Below are 18,552 nucleotides of genomic sequence, written 5' to 3'. Positions count from 1 at the left end.
CTTGGTGAGGACCTGGAGGAATCAATCAAAACCTAGAACAGGGGTATTCAATTAAAAGTCACAGAGGGCCAGTTTTTCAAATGCCATCCAGTGAAGGGGCCGAGAATCTGTATAACTGCGAGCAGCACGGTGTCTGAGGTTAGGGTGTGAAACAAGCGGATAGCTTTCCAGACAGAATAGATATTTGCTCCTCTACTTCTTAGTAGCCTTAGGATGGTCTATCTATGACACTGTTTTAGATAATATTTCACTCTCATGTGAATGCATAGTAGAGATATCCCCAACCTGAAATGTTAGTGATCGCAAATTATGCGGCCACAGATGGCACACATATTTATTTTCCTTTTGTTCTGACCTTATGGGGGGCCCAGAACCATCCAAGGGCCACATCTGGCCCCAGGGCCTCCATTTGAATAGCCCTGTCCTAGAACTTCCCTCCTAGGCAGGATTTGGTCAAGTGCTTTCAGTCTAACCTAAAATGGTGCTTCCTTCAAATATAAACCACAATTGTCAAGTTAATGTCCAAGATATTACTCTGTGTGTGTGATCTGACCTTATTTGTACACAATCGGGCATTTTATTTTGTGGTGTTCATAAACATAACGGGATAATAAAGTTACATATTGGACATAATAGGTAGGAAACACAGAGAAATATGTTGTACTACAAGATATATAAGATTTTCAGTGCTGAAAGAGGTCTTAATTATTTGGTCACATTAAGTAAACGCCTTAAAATGTTAACAGCTGTGCATAACATGAACAAATAGTGTCAGAAAAGCAAAATGCCTAACATAGTAGTAAATAATAGCAAGTGATATAAATAAAAATGCCTCATTAATTAAGAAGTCTATTTGCTGATTGTAGGATGAAGTGTGTGTTCGGATTGATATAAACTATTTGTTATAAAGATGCAAAAATCTTTTTTGCTTGTACGCAACGCAGCTAGAATACTGATTTGAAGAAGAAATCCTGCCAAATTCAACGGTCACTTACTCACGCTACTCATGACTTCAGCTCTTTCCGAGCTCTTAATATGCTCCAAATAGCCCCAAAAGTTGTTGTGTTGTATGGTGTCGGTTGACAAAACTTTTTTTTTTTTCAAAATAAACAAGTCATGCCCCATTACAATGGCCAGGACATTGAAAAGAACAGGGCACATTTTTTGCATACTGACAAGTCAACGGTAGCTTGAGCAGTAGAACTGAATATTGAAATGAGCAGGAATTCTCCTTTAAACTATTTCTTCTTGACATTACGCTTTAGCTGACATAAGTAGCCCGTTCTATTTAAATAGATACGCTGGCAGTCTGTCCACACAAAATCACCCAAATCCTGTACTGGCCTTAAAACACAACCCCTCCTCTCACTCACTGCAAAGGCTAAACAAAACTCACCAATCTTGAATGTCTCCACACAGGGGGAAAGTCATATCCATGCGCTTACATAGAGCAGGGTTGACCGTCTCAGCAGTTTCCTCATGATTCATTCCAAGGATGACCAAATGCACAATTTCCATTTGTGTTTCAAAACAAGATGATTTCAAAACATGTCTGTCAAAGTTGAATGTCAAACAAAAAAAACTGTCTTTCATACTATCCTATAACATTTCTTATTTTGTTTTGGAATTAAGATGTGTTTTCTTATGGGCAAGAAACGTGAAAATATAGCTCATAAGTAAATGAGTGTGCCACCTTTTATAATGAACACTGAATGTTTTGTAGAAAATATACATTCCAAACCATTTAAAAGATGGACCTACTTCATGCCAGAATGACAGGCCACAGGTACACAATGCAGGGTGCAGGGCTAGATTGGAGGAGTGGATTTGGGGGAGGGGTGTTTGTTCTACACATGGTATAATTTCAATGCATCCATCCTCACTTCAAAGCATCAGTACAGAGCCATTTTCCATTATTATAACTGCTAAACTACTTTCTGTTATAGTAAAATCCAATTTTCAATACCATTATGGGAAGGTTTTATGTTCATCAAAATGTACTTGTATTTGATATGTTACACTAACTTAGAAGACAGTTTAATGTGGGCCAAGTACGGTGCTTCATTTATTTTTATTTTATTTAGGCTATTTTATCCCAATGACTTGTACCACAGTCTAATGTTTTACTAAAGCAAAATCCACATTTTAAAAATGCATCTGTTTTAATTCCGACGGTTGGTTAAAAAAATCTGTTGATCCTACTAGGTCTAATATTTGACAGTCACAGTGAACAATTTTATTCTTCTTCATGTAAGTGCACTGTGTAAGATTGTGGCCAGAATAGGTATTGCAACTATGCTTTTCATTGCCAAATTCAATCTTTTCATGAATATTTACTAAGCAATTAACTACTATTTACTAGTATGACCAAAGAACAGCAAGTTGTGCATCTAAAAAAATCTATTTCTGGATATTCAAAATGGCGGACCATGGAGAAGATCCTACTTTTCATGCATGAAAAGAGCAACTTTTCCAGTCATATTGAATACTTTAGAATTACTATATTACTATAGAATTTGATGGTGGTGTTGAGTATTTTTTTTTTTTTAAAGTAACATTTGTGGGCAGCATGGATACTGGAAATGAACTACTAAAAATATTACACGGTGCACCTTTAACAATGGTTTTGTTTAAATAAGGCCTCAAATAAATAAATACATAGCCTGAATCACTAAGGAGATGTATTTCAAACATACGTTTTGAGTTACATGCTGCTTAAGGTACAATTTTGATAAGCTGTTGTTTTCTATAAAACTATTTCTACATCTGCCTTCCGAATGCATTGTAAATGAAGGGAATGAAATTGAAACCAATTCCAAGCCATTGCTCTCGAAGATACGCCGGCAAATTATCTTACATGTAATTCGCCTTTGGCTAAGCCCCGCCCTCTTTAGTTACAGTTGCTAGGTCGGACGGATAAACTTTCAATGCTGAGATATCAATGTGATTTATGCAGCGACTGCAAATCGTAGCAGTTATTCACCCCAAATAAATAAAAAACGGCATTCATAGTATTGTGAATATAAGTATTTATTTTCTGAACTGTCATGCGATGCATCACAGTGGTGTTATGGGCTCTTCTCACACTATCGATAGGCCTAGGCATTGTAACCAGCACCATGGTAAGCTGCGCTCGTATATCTTTTGAGCCCTGACTCAAACTTGCTAGACGAAAACGAAATCACACAACGTGGTGGATGTAGTCATCTTCAAAGCTACCACAGCAATGTGTAACATTAACGTTTGGCGTTTATATCTTCAGTAGCTTAACAAAATCACGTCCATCAGCTGCTAGTCAAAACACTCCTGCCGTGACCTAGTGGTGTTTCTTCATTAATTAGGTCAGAAATCAAAAATCCTACTCTGAAACAGGTTCGTGGTTTGCTTACAAACTTACTGAAAAGTGACACGAATGAGATGGTGGCATTATCGGAGCACACAAAGTAGGCCTATGTCTTTGATCCGTGTGCTTTCTAGTCGAGTGTGAGGCTGCCGAGACCCTTCAAGGCAGACTATCCAGCTGCTAATATTAGTCTGGTTTTAGGTAAACAGGAAAGCGATTACCACCTGTTACATCGCGGGGAAACTTGCACTTTTGTCACAAATACCCCAGGCACAATTTCCAATCATATTTTAATAATAATAAGACAGTATCTCGCTAACTACTTGAAAACATGCGATTTCAGCATTGAGTTCAATGGAGCGCTGTCAAAACTGTCCGAGGTTTGTCCGAGGCCGTCCTTTTGCTGCGCTATGATTGGTCAAAAAGCACTTTAGGGCGGGCCTTAGCCAAAGGTGAATTAGGCAACAAATGAGAGATGGCATGGCAGCATGTATTGTCAAAGACGAAAAATTGCAATGCTTTGTATAGTTTAGTACGGCAAAAGGTCCAAATAGACATCAACTGAAGCGCTCCTTACCATGGCCAACGCGCTCTCCCAAGGCCACTGCATGATCCGCCTCCACAGTCCACTTCCACCAAGGAGCTCCATTGGTTCCCCTTTACCCAGCAGCCATTGGTTACCCGGCAGCCATTGTTCTCAGGTGCAGAAACCAACAATAATCCAGAATGTGGAGCAACGTTCCAAATTGGTATTTTGTCTGTGCCTCCTACCTTACTGTGATTCCAACTGCTCATCATGTTACAGTTTGCATTCACCTGGTGTGGCAAATGTGTAGTAGAAGTATCCAGACGTTCACAAATTCTGTGCTTGGGCAAGCCATCGAAAGCTGTGCAATGCCACCGTGAAATATAGTAAGGGCCTTTATCAAAAGCGCCCAAGGAGAACATGGCATTTCAACACATTCACAATCAACTTGTCCTTTGCTTTGGTTGGCAAATTGATGTGTAAATGCCGTAACATTTTTGCATGTGTCCTACCACTGCAAGATACAATTTGTATCCGTGTATGGCCTACTAAATAGTGCTAAGGTAGATTTTCCTTTCAATCATTCTCTTCCACCAAAACACAGTTGAAACAAAATACATACAGAACGTTTCACTGGGAAATAGTCGGACGACCAATTATGCAATGTCAGTTAAAAAACTTTATTAGATTTTTTTTTCATACCAGGTCCTACACCCATTCAAGCCTCGTTGTAAAAAAACAGTCAACAAATACACAATCAAACTTGTGCTTTGCCACTCATGGTGCAAAAATGCTTTCAGAATAAGAATGAATTCACTTCAAATCATTACCTATCGAGAGGGCCCTCTAAATGGGAAAGCTACATGTACACAATGTACAGTGCATAAATGTTAGTTTCCTTTGAAACCATCAAAAATGTTATGATATCCCTGAGAAGACTATTTAGTGACCTTTGGTCTTAGCTGTAAAAATGGCATAACGCCCTCACCATCCTACCTCACTTAAAGTGACTTGGTGCATTTCTTTTATTGCAGCTACCTGTAATATGCGGTTAGACAACAAGGTAGTGAGAGTGAAGTAGTGAGTTTCTGCTTTAATAAATACTCAGAACGCAACTCCAAAGAGCCAAAGCACAACTCCTTCCAACAGCAAGCAACGCGAGCCACAAATAGGAAAATGTGTGAGAGAGCTAGACAGTACATGAAGACAAGACAGTTCCTGAGGGGCTCCATGTGAACCCCGTCAGCTTTTACCTGTGCAGTAGACACTGGCTTGTCCTCAGGCTTGCGTCCGTCTGGGCTGCCCATTGATGCTGCTGCTGCCGCTGCCGCTGCTGCTGCTTCTGCTGCTGCGCCCGCAGGCTTGGTCAGCTCTTTCACAGAACTGTTCCAGTCTATAGGAGACATAAATTAAATAACATGAATTTTCTTGGTCATCAACTCACTGACGATGATTGCAAATGACAAAAAAACTATAAATACTTCCATATTAACACTACACATTAAAAGAACATTTCAGGGAAGAAAAAAAGGCAACACATCTGTTAGTGCTCAAAGTTTTCCTTCAACACAAGTCAATTGTAATTTATGCAACATATTTTCATGCATCATATTTCTCAAATGTAAGGCGAAATTTCATAAATTGAATAACTAAGTGAGACACATCTTCATCCATAATTAGAGGGACAAACCTAACACCAGTCCTTACCTGGACACAAGGTTTCAGCGTCCAGCATGCCTCCCTCCCGGTAGCCCTCCAGGCTGGCTACTTTGACCTTCTCCCAGGGGATGTAGGTCACTCCGCGCTCCACGTCCCACAGCTTCTTCAGCTCAGGCTTTATGCCCTTGTTCAACGCCCAGGCGATCTGGATAAAAGGGAGGGAGAACAGCAGATCATGAATAAGGTCTGGCAATATTTGCAAGAGAGACATTCATACTTCAATCAAGCCCAGAACGCTGACTGCATTATATGAAAGTTAGCCAACACTATATATGTTTATGAAAACCTGTGGGACCTCATGGAGAGAGATTCTATACGGCCTCAAAAGTTAATATGAGACAACGATTACAGGTTAAAATGTTAAATCAGACTTGCAATTGAGAGCCACTTATCACAATCTGAATACAAACACATGCACTTTGCATAATTGTAAAACATTAGGCCCATGCTATGAAGGAGAGTAGAGTTCTTTAATTGCCAAGCAGCAGTAGCCGTAACGAGGCCACTGAGCGCCTACCTTGATGGCCTTCTGGTTGACCTTGGTGGTTCCCCTGCTGAGGCTGGTCAGGGCCCTGAAGGCGTCCTGCCTGTGCACCATGACGATGTAGGCACAGCCTCTTGGAGGAATCATCTGCCGAGGAGAGACACATGAAATATCATCAGGCCTTTTTTATCATGTGCACCCTATTCATCATATAACAGATTGCAAACAGACGCACTACATTTAGTTTTCCTACTTTCACATAGTACATCAAATTAGAGGTGCTCCGATTGCTCGGCTGCCGATCATGACCGGCCGATAATGGCCAAAAATAGCCTGATCGGTGATCGGAAAAACATGCCGATCAAAAAACCGATCGAGAGATATTAAATTCCTCACGCAACCATTTGCCTTTACACCTGGCGCTGCATGTAGACGCTGGCTCTGCACAGCTGCAACTGCACCAAAAGAAGGCATCTTTGCTTGTCTATAACTTTTCGCCATCCCCCCCTTCATTTCCACCATTCATAACCATATCTGCATCAACAATGATCTGATTTTCCGATCCATGCGCCGTTTACCTGAGTGACAATGTAATTTGCGATTGAGTACTCGCCAGTGAGGGTAAGGGGATGGAGACTCCCAACTGAGATCGCTCCCGGACGTGCGGTCCCAGGTGTTTCTATCACTCCCGGACGTGCGGTCCCACCCGATTATATTTCACGTATTATCATATACTGCCACATACAAGCAATTTAGGGTTAGGGTTAGGGTTAGGTTTAGGGTTAAGGTTAGGGTTAGAAACAAAAAACTAACATCAACAAGATAACTGGCTCCGTCATATGGCGGTGGTACCGATAGTCTGGCTAGTGGGAGCGAGATGAAATGGGAGCGTCCTGGGTTGGGAGCGTCAATCAGGGAATCGCCAGTGAGCCATGTTACGTTATAACCTGTGTAGTTGCCTTGGTCAGCACGCGACAACTTCACGTTGTCAGCACAAACATGTCAATTATTGTTTTCAAAGTTGTAATTGGCAGTCAGTCGATTAGTTTGATAGTCGCTGAAACACCAAACGGCGACAGATGTGGTTAAAACTTGAGAGAGAGATTCAGAACGGTAGTGGAGCACTGTCTGCAACTGTGGACGGTGACAGAGAGGGGAGGGGCTCTCCTCACGAGGCTGCTCATTTAAAGCGACAGGTTGTTTTTTTCTCGTATGTGGAAGACTATTTGATGTAATGTTTCAGTTTCATTTCAATCTTAAATAGTTTAGTTATTCTATGCAATAACTTATACATTGATTAATACTGTAGACTGTATTACCAACACTAGTCTGAAAGATAATAATAATAATAATAATAATAATAATAATAATAATAATAATAATAGCCTAATAATAGACATGTGCAAATTAAGATTGATTGGTTTATGGGCAGAAAAGGTATTCAATAAGGATAATTAATAGGCTATTAAAAAAAATAGGAAATCATTTTTGTGATCGGCAATGATCGGTAATCGGCAGATAAAGATTTTTGGTGATCGGTATCGGTGATCGGACCCAAAAAATGGTGATCGGAGCACCTCTACATCAAATACGAGCAAGCTCATTGTATAGACCACATATCCACTAAATGTACTGCATTTAGTCCCTTCGCTGAAATATGTGGCTTCAGTTCTCTCGTGGAAAGGTAACTTTATCTTAGAGTAGTGGTTCTCAGCAAACGGCCCCTTGACCTCATCATAAGGCTGCCAATGCCCCCCATAGTATTAAAAAAACACAAGACTATTGCTCCCTGTTTACAATCAAGTCCCACCCCTTTCAGCCCCAAAGGATCCCTAATGCCCCCCTAGTTTATATGCATAACCGGCGTGATGTCACGGCATGTGGCTTTTGTGCACTACGCCTCAAAATGGGGGACAATATGGACCTGAATTGTAAACTTGGGTCATGTAATTCATATAGAAATCCTACTTGTAGACAGAGAAAGCAACTGCATCAGATCATTTGGACTACTCAACACATTGATAATTAGCAGGTTGACAACTTTGACAGACACACAAAAGCTTAATCTGAGTCTACACGTGAGTCATTTAAGAAGGTCTTTCGTCTTCCACCAAAAGGGGCATGCAGGGGGGGTGACCTCAATGGCTCTGCAAAAGTGTGCTATGTCCCAGAGCCTGTAAATAAATTATTTACACAGTTCTCTATGCCTTGTTTTTGAAAGTAATGGCCCACATTTGATTGCAAACAGTGTGTTAGGACTTCGAATTGGGTTAGCAGTAGCTGCACTAGCTACTAGCTAGTGGCTAACACAAATGAAGGCAAATTGTGTTTGAGCTCTGCTGGCAGCTAACTAGTGGAAATAAAAAACAAATTGCTTGATGGTGCTTTTCACACCTTTAAACAGTCCCCAAATAGTTCGTTTGGAATGCTAAGCCCCTCTTGACTACAAACAAAGTTATGAGCAACTTGACGATTTATTAATGGCTGTTGCATTTAATCAACATTGCATCAAATGTGCCATTTTCTTGTTGACAAAACCTGAGATGTCCTCTTTGTTGGGTCCATATTATTGCATCTGATTCTCATTATGCACGTGAGAGCTGCATAAACAAAGTCATAATAAGCAACATTTGTTTGAAAAGTGTTATCTTCAGGCTTATTGGTTTTCTCACTAAGAAATACATCTTTATGAATGCAGTCTGCAAATATAGGCTAACAGATAATCTTATGTCATTAAAAAAAAATACTTAAGGGTGACAATGAGAACAAGGCAGGCACATCACCCCACAGTGCTCCATCCTGTCTCCCATCCAGTCAATGGAAACTAAATACCTGCTGTGGGTGTGTGTTATTGGGAGGAATTTGGAAAAACTGGGGGACTCAGGGACTTTGAATTGAGTTGGCTACCCCTGCTATAGGCAATTGCACCTTTAGTTTTGTTAAGGATATTTGTTTTAGACAGTTATCCCTCTTGTGGTTAAAGATATTTGCTTTAGGCATTTATCTCTCATTTTCCTCCTTTATAGATATTTTGTAGGCTATATTGAATATACAATATACACTTGTTTATGTCTCACGCCCTTCATGCCCCCCTCCCCTGGAAAAAAAAATAATTAAAAAAAAAATGTTTTTATTCATATCGTGATTAAAATCGAAATCGAAAATTTTGGGGAGAAATAATCGAAATCTAAGTTTTTCTCATATCGCCCAGGCCTACGTACACATTTATCAGCGGATTGATTAATGTAGGTCTACTGCACTAGCTGTCTTAATTTGTTCTCCGTCTTTCTGTAAATCCAAAGAAATACAAATACAGTAGGAGAGGATGCCCAAACTGGCAAATTAAGGACACAATAAATGGCCAGTTAAGTTACCAGTTTTGCACCTTTATGTTTTTAGGTGAATTAAAAAGGGTAACATTGCTATTAGCCAATGCCACTAATTAAGAAGCAAGATCATTACTATGCACGTCTGATTACAGAAGCAAATCATCTGTTCCAGCAAATTAAGACTTGACATCATGTACAGATGATGCCCTGACAAGGACAATTTAGCTGATGAAAAGATGAACAAGATAATTCCTTAATTAAGTGAACACAAAGGAAGTGCAAACAAGATTGTATGAAGGATGTGTGGATGTATCCTGTCCTGGTTGCCATTTATAACCATGTGACAGTATGTAATGATGAGATAAGCAGGCTTCACTTTTTAACATCGCGATTCAGACAAGTATAAGAATTAAACAGCAATTGACTGAAAGAAGCAAATTTGCTCTTAAACATCCCTGTGTCTTTTGTATAGAATCAATATCATTCAGTACACAACCAAGCAGTTCTGTGAAAACACATCATGGTCATTTAAAACAACCATTTTAGCTGAGCTCAGTTGGCTAAATTAACTATCAGCATGATTAAGCCATGACAAATACAATGCCGCTCATACAATGTCGGTCAACCATACTGGAAATCATAATCCATATGCTACCACAAAACATATCAGATGGTAAGCACCACCACATAGCAAAACAAAGACAGACGCAAAATTTGCAGGTAAGTCACACCAAAACTGCCTTTTTATACATTGAAGCGTCCAGTGATTTCAACACATGAAAGTAAATCCAGAACAGCACACGAAAAGCACAATACTGTAGGCTATAACAATTATATTAAGCACAGGTGGTACATCAACAATTAGTCCGAGTGTCATAAATATCAAAACCATACGAAGACAATAACGACAAGTCTGTTACGGTCAAAGAGAGTCATAAATGATGGCATAGCAGCTCTCTTTCAGCAGGCACGAGAAACCCGAAGTCAAACTTCAGCCATGGAAGGAGGTGAAGGGAGAGGCGGGATTTGAACCGGCAACCCTGTGATCTACAGTCCACCTCTCTACCCATTACAACACAGCTGCATGTCACATGTGGAAGAGTACATCAAAAAGTATCAAGTATGCATCACTGTCTACCACAGTTAAAGATAAGCTTATTTTTTATATCAAGTAAGAACACACAAAATGACAATCATTGCAAAATGTGGCAACACTGGATATTATTGTACAATCACCTATTGTCTTCCATGCACCCAAAACACCATTCTGGGTCAATGTAGGGTCACGATACCCAACTCCCCGATGATCCAAGTGATATGTCATGGAAGCGAATGCTGCTACTAACCAATTCATGAAATTATGTGAAATCTTCACTTGTGGTTTTCCTGTTTTCATGCAAAGTCCCTAAAGTCCACAACCCCCCTGTGGACTAACCTATTATTCAGTTTTATTATATGGTTGTGACGTCATCTGTCGAATGCTCCATTCATTTCAACGGGGCTCCCCAACGTTCGGACGTCTGTTATTTTTCGATAACGGACGGGTTGGTCTATAACAGACCGCTGTCAATGGCAACAAGACTTTTCACTGCTAAAGCGACTTTTCAACAAGACTCTAATCAGCTGCTGTGATAGACAGCACCCGTTGTCCTGGCTACCGCTGTCAATGGCAACAAGACGTTCACTGCTAAAGCCACTGGCTTGTATACAAGTCAGTGGCTAAAGCGAGTTTCATATCACTCCGCAGGGGGTCCGGTCTTTTGTCACTCTAATCAGCTGCTGTGATAGACAACACCTGTTGACCTGGCTACCTAGCTGTTGCCTAGCGGTGTTCCACAACGGCACTGTTTTGTTTTGCGCAGCAACAATCTTAACATTAAATAGGTCTAAAGAAATGTCCCCGCCATGTGTGAATCATCTAAGTATATCCATATAATAAGCGGGTTAACTTTCGGCGAGTCGGTCGCTTTGTGGAATAGCAGCACTTCAGAGAGAACAAGACCCCTCCGCTCCGCGTCGGGGTCTAAAGATTCTCTCTGTCGTGCTGCTATTCCACGGTAGCGACCTTCTCGCCGAACGTTAACCCTTACATATTTGTGTGTATACCTGAGATGCTGGCCAAAGTTCAAGTGCTTACAAGCAAAACATGGGGCCTGGGCCAGGCTTTATCAACCTCCCCCGCCTCTACAACCCAGCCAACCTAGGGTGCATTTCTGGAAAGCGTAGTTGTTAGCAGTTAGCAACTTTGGTAGTTGCCAATGGGAAATTGCATTGCAAGTTGCAACCAACAAAGTAGCTAACATAGTTAGCAACTACGCTTTCCAGAAATGCACCCCTGAGCTGACCTCCCTCTGTGACATCCTGGCATACTGACCACTGAAAACATAGAGGAGCTATTCTCTGGTTAAAAATAGTCATTTTAAACCCTGGTAAAGGGCACACTGATATAATATAAGAGCCTTGTACACTGTGCAGCCTGGAACCTTTATCACAAAAAAAGTAAAAGACTTTTCTTATAAGGGCAGACGATGAAGAGGATCATATCAATACAAAATCTGTTGATTTTACCACCAAATGTGCGGTTACACAGCCATTCTTCTGGATAAGCATCATCCATGAGTCTAAACTAAAGCATTGCTGCCCAAGCGCTTTACATCTTGATATCATTTCCTATCCTAATATGTCTTTCTGTACATTTTTTATGACCTTTTCCCACATACATGCTTCCATGCTTCCACTGGTCAAAAGAGCCACCAAACAACCAATCAAATAAAAGCAGTTGTGATTCTCTTGATGACAGAGGATATCACCTATAAAAAGGTGCTAGAATTCACCCATGGCGCTATTTTTATGCCGTGGCCATGACAACAAAAGCACAAAGTTCAATAGGAATCTTGCTGTGGATCCTGAGCATACAGAAGAAACAACCTGAAGTGAACAGATAGCTGTTAAGCAGTCAAGTTAGTAGCTTTTAGGGCTGATGCACACACAATATCACTACACTCTTCCTTCCGTTGGGCTAAAAAATACCAATGGGCTAGTAACAGTCCATTCAAAAACAAGCTTGACTAATTGCATTCTGACTGTAAATTCAGAAATTAATCTGTCTGAGGCTTCAATCTTGGTGAAAAGCACAGAAAAGACTTCATGATGGTATGGTAAGATGGTATCAGAGACATGAGACAATTGGAAAGACAAAGGTACATGTGTAACTGCCATGGCTATGTTTTTCAGTTTCTTGGTGAAATTTGATATGAAACAAACCAAAATAAATAGCTCATACAATGTACTGTAAAGCAACTTCAGAAGTCCCATTCGCAATTTATAGCTTTTCAGAGCTAGCCAGGTGAGCCGATTGTTGTCAAGGTGGCTGCCTTAACGCAACAATGAAAAGAGTGGAAAGCCAGGACTTACATTGATGGACTCGATCTGTCCAAACTCCTCCAGCAGCTGGGTGATGTCTTGTTGAGTCGTCTTCTTGTCCAGCTGGCCCACCCACAGCGTCGTGCTGCACACTACAGGAGGACAGGAAGGGAGATCAGACAGGAATAATGTAGTGATGCTCAATGCACAACAGTCATCAAAAGAAGATGGTAGGCTGGCTACTTGGAGGAGAGAGGAGAATTGTATAGGAAAGTTTGAAGCACAAGAGTGATGAAACATTTTAAAGCATCACTGCACAGATTTACACTCCCCCCCTAAACTTCCACCTGGTAGCAAGTTGAAGAACAAAAAAAAATGTTTGGGTGTGGGGAACCCATTTACAACTGGTAGCATTGAATCCTGTGTATGGAATAGATTCACCTGATTCTTTTTTCCCTTTTTAATTCAACCATTGAAGGCTAAAAAGAAAAGGCGCAGTTCAATCTAGTCTCTACATCGCTCAGACACTTCAGATATTCACCAAGAAGGGAGAGCACAGTGTTCGGAAAATAACATATTTACAAGGCATGAAATGGCAACATTTATGCTTCAATGGTACATGGTCCCTAATGTAAACTGGGACTAAACTGAGAATCGATGAGCAATTCATGTATTGTACTTGTAGAGAGTTACTTGTGCCCAATCCATGGTGATGAACAAACAAAAAAGGCATACTGAGGAAGGCCGAGAGGTCGAAACGTCATGCTTACCAATGAATGAATAAAAAGAAAAAAAATAAAGAAGGAAAAAATCCAAAAGGAGTGTGCAAACCTTTTTTTTCCAAAAATACAATTCATGTATTGTGCCATTAAACACAGGATTTTGTATATAGTTTTGTCTTTAAATCTAATGAGCACTCCTTGCATCTTTTTTGGAAATACGTTTGGTCACAATAACCACAAAGTTAGATTTTCATACCGTGACCCCCGACATGACACCCACAGTAACGTGACAGAAGTGATTTGCCAATACTACCCACCGCTGAGTGTCTTGCTCTTGATGGGGGGTAGACCCTTCTGCCGGCGTTCCCGCTCCTTCTCCCTCTCCTTCCTTTCTTCCGAGCGGGAGCGCTGCGAGCGGTTGTCTCGGCGGTCCGACCGGCGTTCCCGGGAGCGGGAACGAGACCGGTGGAAGCGTGACCGGCGGGAGGAGCGTTCCCTGGAGCCTGAGCGGGACCTTCGGGAGCGCGAGGGGGAGTGGCGCCGAGGAGATCTGCAGGAGGGAGATGAACAGGAAATGACTTCGATTTCAATTTCAATTTTAGCCCCTTGAGATGAATCATTTCGTTTTCAAGGGGGTCCAACAATAAAGCCTTGGTTACACAATAAAGCCTTGATTAAATACAAATATGCATTGTATTTGTATTAACACTGTACAATCTCAAAGTGCTGATATAATCAAATAACAATTAAGCAATAAGCCACGAGAGGCCGGGGGTTGTGCTCGATTTACAACAGGTAAGGGGAGTGGGGAACGTCCCCTTACCTGTTGACAATAGAGCACAACCCATGGGATCAAGTGGCTTATTGCTTATCTAACTCTGTTACACTTAATTGCTGACCAAATGTCTTTTAAAACGCTTTGATAGCAATTAATTTGCCCCGCGTCGTTCAGTTGACAAGTTGAGGAAGTGATTGGATACCCCGGCAACCACTACTGGGCGCGCTTGCGTTCGCAGACACACACTTCGCTACAACAACTCAGCAAGGGGCGATAAACATTGCAGGAATTAAACGTCTTTGCAATCACACTGATACCCCAACCACAGATGGTGCAAAGATGTGCTCTTCTTGCAGACTCCCTACACCCAACTGCAACATATTCTCATTACCAACGTAGATGCGCTGGGTCTAACTTAGATGCGTATAGAATCTTCATTTGGAATGGTGTGGGTTTGTGCCCGATTCACAACGAATATCAGCCAATCAGAATTGAGAACCAGACAGCACAATGTTAAGATTAGTGCAAAAAAGGTGTGCAAACTGTAATTTAGCCAGTTATTTTACTGTAAAACTTACAGCCTCTTGAATTGCACTTTACAATCTTTTAAGTGATGATAGGACCCAAAAACAATGGTAGCTTATAGATTGTAACATTACAATCAACGCTTACTGTAGATTTTATCTGACAGGAAAGCTTCTACAGTGTTTAATATTTCCAACCTGGATCGTGATCTTCTGCTGCGAGTGTCGTCCCTTCTTTCCCGCCTTCCTGATGATGGCTCCGCCTCCACCTCAGCCATCTGGGATTTTGGAGAGAATAAAGTTTTTAATATTAGTTAAATATTAAGTCTTGAATATTAAGCACAATTAAGCATCCTTTCAGAAACAGTGCACCTCCTCCACAGTACATTCCCCTCACCCCAAACTTCAGGGAACAAGCCTGAGACCTTGATGGCGTGTGTGTGTGTGTGTGTGTGTGTGTGTGTGTGTGTGTGTGTGTGTGTGTGTGTGTGTGTGTGTGTGTGTGTGTGTGTGTGTGTGTGTGTGTGTGTGTGTGTGTCTCTCCGCTCACCTGAGGCTGTTGAGGTGCTGCTGGGGAGCCGCCGGGTTGAGCCTGAATCTGTATCTGCATCTGTGGCATGAAGTGAGCAGCACCAGGAACACCAGGAGCAACACCAGTGACAACCGGAACGACACCAGAGACACCCGGAACAACACCGGGTACAGCACCAGGAACAACACCAGTGACACCGGGAATGCCGGGAACAACACCAGGAACACCGGTCATCTGCTGCGACATCATTGGCTGCCCCATTCCCTGCATGAGCATCATACCAGGCTAAGGACAGATGGACGGACAGACAGACACACACGCACACTATGAGTTAAACTATACATCTTACATAATTCCAGAAGACAACAAAAAATATTTACAAATGATAAAGGGCAGTATTCCAAGAAGCTGGTTCAGTACTTAGTCAACCTTGAGGTTGTGGTAAATCATCTAATAGATAGCACACAAGTGTCATTTAGTTAAGAAAGGACTCCAGGCTCTTCTATTAGATGATTTACCACTATCTCAAGGTTGACTTTAGTGGTTTACTACGCAGCCAGGTTCTTGGAATACCCCCTCAGGTCAACAGCACAAGAGGAAAATCAGATGAGAGACATTACTACAGATGTAAAGCTATTTCCCCATGATGGAAGTTATAAGATTACTGAGCACACACACACTCAGGCCTAGAATGTACATCACACACACAACGGAAGTGTAGCATACCTGATTGGCCATCTGTCCAGCAAACTGAGGGTACATGATCGGCTGCTGCATGTTGAGCGGCACATTCCTGTATTTCAAAGAAATAAATACACAAGGCAATTAAAAATCAAAACTGAGTCATTGATCCAAAAAAGCTATCAGCATGTTAGCATATCTTTGGTCCAATTAGGTCAAGGGAAGGTCTATGTTTGGTTTCGAAAGTGTCCATAATTGACGGAAAACTTACGGAGGCATGGCGGGAGGCAATTCTTCTTTCACTTCTTCTGCAGGCTCTGGTTCATCGTCATAGTCAAAACGAGCCAGGAGTTTCTGAAAAAAGGCAGGGAAAGGTAAGTGAAAACACAAACCTTGGGTAAATAATAACAACAACAACATAAACTCATGACTACAATCCTCAAACTACCAGTGCGCTCCAAACTTTCCTCCTATCTCTGCAAAATACAGGATAGGAAAAAAACACATAAGCCCTACTCCACCCTGTAACTCTGTGTATAAGAAACATGTCATTGAATCCTTGCCCTACTGCTCAGCTTGACACAAATTAATAATCTAATCTGCAATACAAGTAACACTTACTACTCAGACAAATACATATTAGTATGGAGTTGGAGTTTCCCAATTGGGCAAAACAAGATTACAACATGTCATTAGAATTATCCTTACTATACAGATACATAAATAAAAACAAAAAGTTGGAAATTATGGAGGATAGAGTATGAGGAGGGTGAATGCAATGCTGTACCTTGGCAAAGGAGTTCTTCTGCTCGGTGGGGGGATTGGTGTGACCAGGGACAGACACTGGAACAGTCATGTGTTGCCCAGGCATGGTCACGGGAACAGTCATGGGCTGCCCAGACATGGTGACTGGAAAAGTCATAGGCTGACCAGGCATGGTCACAGGAACAGTCATAGGCTGCCCAGCCATGGTGACAGGAACACCCATAGGATGTCCTGGTATGGTGACGGGGACAGTCATAGGCTGGCCGGCCATGGTGACTGGGACAGGCATCGGCTGGTGGCCGGCCATGGCAAAAGGCATGGGTTGGCCAGGCATAGTGACTGGAACAGTCATGGGCATGGTGGAGGGTGGCTGCTGTTGACCCATGACAGGGGGAGGGAGGCTGCTGTGTGGGAGAGGGTGACCAGAGGGCATCATCATGGCAGGTCCGGCTGCCACTGGCCCGGCTCCACCCTGGACCGCGGAGGCCTGCGACGGGTGCAGATTCTGGAGGATATGATGCAACTGGGTAGGCACAAACGCACAAAACTGCAGGTTGAACTCCCTATCAGCAGCAAGGCTATGAACGTAATATGGCAAAGTTAATGGTGAAAACTCAAATCACAAGCCATTCCTAATTTTTCCTTGTCACATTTTAAGTCATCAAAACTCTCTGACTTGTCTAGGTCATGTGGCTCAAGTTCACATTTCTGAGGAGAAATAAATATTATGTCAAGGTGAATTTAATATTTAGCATTAAACAACATTGCATACACCAGTACAAAAGCAGCCATGCTTCTGCTAGGGTGTGTGTGTGTGCGCGTCTCACCTCTTGTCCCTGTGAGGACTGGAAGAGCTGGGCCACAGCTGCCAGGGCCCCGGAGTTCTGCAACTGGGGCAGGGCCTGCACTATGGAGGCACTGGTGACGGGCAGCGCGGCCTCGGCTGGAACAGCTGCGGGCGGCGAGGCTGAGGAAGAACGGACAATTTAGTCTGGTGAAGTCAAGTGATTTTTTTTTTCTACACACCTCACATTCAAACACAGCATAGTTGATACCAAAGCGCTTTACAGACCTAACAAAACAGAAAAAGAAATGGAAATGTCTAAATAATTACAATCCTCTGTCCTGCCATCTTAGCAATTATTAAAGTGTAATGTAATGCTATCATGTCGTTTTGTCATGTTTTAGCATGATGCGTTTTAGTAGGATGTTGCTGCTGTTAAGTGTTTATCTTGCTGTGGCAATACTCGAAACTAGAAATGTAATGTTTATCGTCTATTTTGGTTTGTCTTTACTCCTGACGGAGGTGAGGAGGTTGAAGGCGGATGGATATGCGCGTATCACACTCACATCAGACATCAGTGTTAAGTGTAAAAATGATCTGCCTATGCATATCAAAATCTACTGTGGTATAAAAATAAGTTCACACACAGTCTGTATTTACCATGCTATAATGCTACCATAGTCATAGTCAACAGAGATTTTCCACAAAATAGCCTCATGAAATTAATGTTGTTTACTGTCAGTTTCCAGACTGCGCACTACACATACTAATGTAACAGTGATGCTCATGAGCGCCCTTTTGAGTACCTGCGTCTGGAAGGCCATTCTCCACGACTGGCGGTGCCACTGCGTTGCCGGTAGCCATGTCCAGCAGAGGCTGTATTATGTCCATGGTGAACACACCATTCTTCTGCCACAGGTTCAGCACTCGCAGGATCTTACTCTGAATTAGGACACACACCCACGCGCACACTTTAATTTCTAGGACACTCTCTACAGTTTA

At 41.9% G+C, this 18,552-nt stretch overlaps 1 protein-coding gene across 1 annotated transcript in view; it reads right to left on the bottom strand.

Moving 5' to 3' along the window:
- LOC134454109 (SR-related and CTD-associated factor 4-like) overlaps positions 1 to 18,552 on the bottom strand; it is a 37,366-nt gene that overhangs the window by 14,373 nt on the left and 4,441 nt on the right. The window contains exons 5-16 of the mRNA XM_063204901.1: positions 18,357 to 18,492; positions 17,594 to 17,733; positions 16,789 to 17,289; positions 16,273 to 16,355; positions 16,047 to 16,113; positions 15,339 to 15,605; positions 14,987 to 15,066; positions 13,804 to 14,036; positions 12,816 to 12,916; positions 6,106 to 6,219; positions 5,577 to 5,733; positions 5,123 to 5,262 (exon numbers count right to left, since the gene is read on the bottom strand). Of these exons, the coding sequence (XP_063060971.1) occupies positions 5,123 to 5,262; positions 5,577 to 5,733; positions 6,106 to 6,219; positions 12,816 to 12,916; positions 13,804 to 14,036; positions 14,987 to 15,066; positions 15,339 to 15,605; positions 16,047 to 16,113; positions 16,273 to 16,355; positions 16,789 to 17,289; positions 17,594 to 17,733; positions 18,357 to 18,492 (2,019 nt within the window). The remainder of the gene's footprint in view (positions 1 to 5,122; positions 5,263 to 5,576; positions 5,734 to 6,105; positions 6,220 to 12,815; positions 12,917 to 13,803; positions 14,037 to 14,986; positions 15,067 to 15,338; positions 15,606 to 16,046; positions 16,114 to 16,272; positions 16,356 to 16,788; positions 17,290 to 17,593; positions 17,734 to 18,356; positions 18,493 to 18,552) is intronic.

The sequence above is a fragment of the Engraulis encrasicolus genome, chromosome 8 (genome assembly GCF_034702125.1).
Source record: "Engraulis encrasicolus isolate BLACKSEA-1 chromosome 8, IST_EnEncr_1.0, whole genome shotgun sequence".
NCBI lineage: Eukaryota > Metazoa > Chordata > Actinopteri > Clupeiformes > Engraulidae > Engraulis > Engraulis encrasicolus.
Note: the sequence above shows the minus strand (reverse complement) of the source record. Positions and strands in the feature narration are given on the sequence as shown.